The sequence below is a fragment of the Arabidopsis lyrata genome, assembly GCF_000004255.2.
Source record: "Arabidopsis lyrata subsp. lyrata unplaced genomic scaffold ARALYscaffold_579, whole genome shotgun sequence".
Lineage (NCBI taxonomy): Eukaryota > Viridiplantae > Streptophyta > Magnoliopsida > Brassicales > Brassicaceae > Arabidopsis > Arabidopsis lyrata.
In genome coordinates, this window is record NW_003302184.1 from 2149 (window position 1) to 5402 (window position 3254).

Here is a 3254-nt window from a genome sequence, read left to right on the forward strand (position 1 = left end):
GATCTTGGGCTGACAATCTCTCGATTAATACGATCGGAACCTGAATGCTGGTTCCCTTCCTCAATATTCGTGACCCTTCCGGTTCGCCAGTTCTTCCCGTTTTTGTAAGCTCGATGTCTGGTGCTCCCGGAAGATCGTCACTTATCAATCTGGATGAGTCAGAAGTTTTCTCTGAAGAAGTTCCCTCTTTAGACATTTTTGTAGAATTGTTGTTGAAATTCAATGATAAACTACACCCACTTTATACTCAAAAATTTATTCGATTGCATTTAAGAGGATTAATTGACGATTTCCCAAATCTAAAATTACGACTTTCATGGAAAATGTAATCGAGTTAATTGCTAATTATATTCCCTAGATTAAACGCATTAAATGAGATTTGAATAAATCGGCAAATTTAAAGCAAAAGGAGGAATATAATTAATGTTGTTGGGTTTCAAGTCCAGTGACATTTTACAAACATAAAACGGAAAGTGTTCGATTAAAAGTGTTCGCCCGATATTGACTCCAGCGAGGTGGAAGATCCCGAACAGCTTTCTGAGGATAGTCCCTCGTCAGAAGATAAATCAAAAGGGCCGGGGAAGTGATCAACAATTTTCATCTTCGGTTCCTCTTTTTCTTCAGTTCTTAACATCGGAAGTCTCCAAAACTCTGAGGAACATGAAACAAAAGAGGACCCATCGCTGGTCGCCAAGGATAAACGATGAAATCTATCCAGCATGCGGAGGAATCTTCGGAGACAAGTAGGCATTATGGCCACAATGTCTAGACCATTCCTCTCCCATTCGTGCGGTTCAGATTCCAGGCGAAGGATCTCTCTTTCCATCCTCTTTATGCGCTCATCAAGAGCACGGCGCCTCCTTCCGATTCTTTGTCTCTTATCACATTAAGCTTTGTGTCTCCCGACAATCTGTTTGAACAAACATTTTGTCAAATGACCAAAAGAAAGGAAGTTATAGTTTTCTGAGAAGACTAAGAGTTAGAAAAGGAACCTTTTCCAAGAAGTCATAACATTTAACCCTTTTCTTCCCTGTTCGGAAATGAAAAAACGTTGGGTGAATAACTCCCTTTGGAGAGAATCCGTCTTCAGACTCAAACAGTGGGTTCCCACCTGAAGTTGTTATACTTGAGCTTGATCTGAAAGAAGACAGCGACATTTTTCAAGTTTTTTCTTATAGTGAACTATGGTGATCTTTCGGAATTCCTTTTGAAGGAGAAAGAGGTTCAGATTTCTAAAAATAATTATATATTGCTGGCCTGTTAGAGCAGGCTTCAGATCCAATTAAAACGCGGCCCAGCGATTCCGAAGCCATCATGGGCAACGATCAAAACCATTGCCTGGTCATATTTATGACAAAATTCTCATGAATTATAAATCTTATCCCTCGATATAAAAAAAAAAACTTAAGCCGAGCTCCATCCTCGCCTTCGAGAGACCGAGGAAAAATACTTATTAAGATTTTTTCTTTAAAAAAGGCAAGTGAGCCTGATCAGCTCATCTCTCACAATTCATAAAACCTCTTTGGCGGGCTAGGACTTGCAAACCTAGAATCATGTCCAAACGTTTTTGTTTAAAATAATCATCATATGCCAGAGCATGTACATGGTTGTGTTCAGTCACACTAATTGAACAAAATATTTCCGTCAAACGGAATAATCCTCATGGACTCAACAAAACAATTCTTAAAAAAAAAAAAGAGCGTTCCTACACCTCTGGAGAACCCTCATGTGGCCGAGAACCTTCACCTACCTCGAATTGAGATGGAGAATCTCCAAATACCAAAGAAAATTGTTTCAGATCGAGAGTAGGACGGGAAGCCGAGGATTACTCGGACTCAACCATAGCGAGTTCGGCAGCAACTTCGCTCCTCCCGTTCTCGAACGAAACTCTTCCAGCCTCTAGTTCCTTAATCAGGTCTAGATTGCTCTTCAGTTCGGCTCGATCTGTTAGAAGTTTAGTCCAGACCTCTTCGTCCTTGATGAAGTTCGTAACAGATTGAATAAGTTGCCTACCGAATCCCCTCATCTCTTCTGGAGCATTATGTTTGGCTTCAGCGATATCGCGAGCCCTGTTCCTAGTTAAAAGCTCGATTTCTTGATTTGCTTCTTCGAACAAAGCCGTATTCTCCTCTAGCTCAGCCTCCAAGCGAAGAGCATTAGACCTCGCAGAATCTCTTTCAGCATTCGCAATTCTGATGCGTTGCTTGTTAGTTGCTTTTTCCCGCTCAAGTCGCTCAGATTGGTTGGCTAATCTAATTTCATCAACCTCCTTCTTAGCCTTTGCGGTCTCTCTCTTCGCTTGATGAAGAAGGTTCTCATAATGGAAGATCATTCCATTAGTCTCCATAAACGCCTTCGGAGTAAAAAAAAAAACGTGTCGTTTAGACAAAAAGCTTTTACCTAAGGAAGGAAGGTTGTCATAATCTAAAAGATCCAAACCTGGGATAGGTAGCAAGCTCGATTGGCGAACATCTGACGAATTTCCGGCCTCCAAATCGAAAAAGGAGGAAGGGACGCCCCTTCCCTGGTTTGGAAACTTCGGAAGATGTCTCCAATCTCTTCTCCGCCTGCGAAGCAGAGGAGAATAGCAGATTAATAAAATAGATGCAATCTGTAGCAAGTTTTGCTAATGCTCGCTTTCTAAGTAAAAACTTACCTGAAATCGAAGCGGGTAAAGGATTTTGAGTCCTAACACTCAGTCCTTGAGATAGGGGAGCCTCCGGTCTCGGCTCATCTATTTCCTCTGAAATTACTTTGTCCTCCGGAAGAGGGAGCTCGGAGTTTAAAGGTTCTAAAGAGGGAGAAACAGAACGTAGAGGGCTAGAGACTCGTGGCGGAGAACTTAATCTCATGGTTTTAAGTCTCTCGTTTGATAGATTATCGAAATCTGGAGCCTTCCTCTTTGTACAAGGAGAGGAGGTTATTTCTCCCTCACACCCTGGTTCGGAAGGGCAAATTGCGGTGGCAACTGGAGGGTCGTTAAGGATCTCGGCTCCATTAGTATCCACCGCGGCTGACAGGGCTGCTTCTAATGAAGTCATCAACCAAGAGGGTCTTCCTGTGGAAGTTACCAACCCTGGAGATTGCAGTTATCCGTTTCTTTCTCCCGATTTCGGATAGCTGATCCTTAAGAGCCTTGATTTCAGCCTGCATCTTTCTTTTATCTCGAGCATTCAGGCTCGAGACGTCTTTATCCTCGAGAGGAGGATCGAGGGGGTGAGTCTGACCGTCTTTAATGGCGAGCCCCACTTTAT

At 42.5% G+C, this 3254-nt stretch overlaps 1 protein-coding gene across 1 annotated transcript; it reads right to left on the minus strand.

The window, feature by feature from the left end:
- Positions 1–1825: 1825 nt before the first annotated feature.
- Positions 1826–2852, minus strand: LOC110229884. Its single transcript, XM_021031010.1, has 3 exons — positions 2657–2852; positions 2440–2567; positions 1826–2353 (listed from the first exon to the last, which is right to left on the minus strand). The coding sequence occupies exons 1-3, from the start codon at positions 2850–2852 to the stop codon at positions 1826–1828; spliced, it is 852 nt and encodes a 283-aa protein (XP_020886669.1).
- Between the last annotated feature and the right edge of the window lie 402 nt (positions 2853–3254).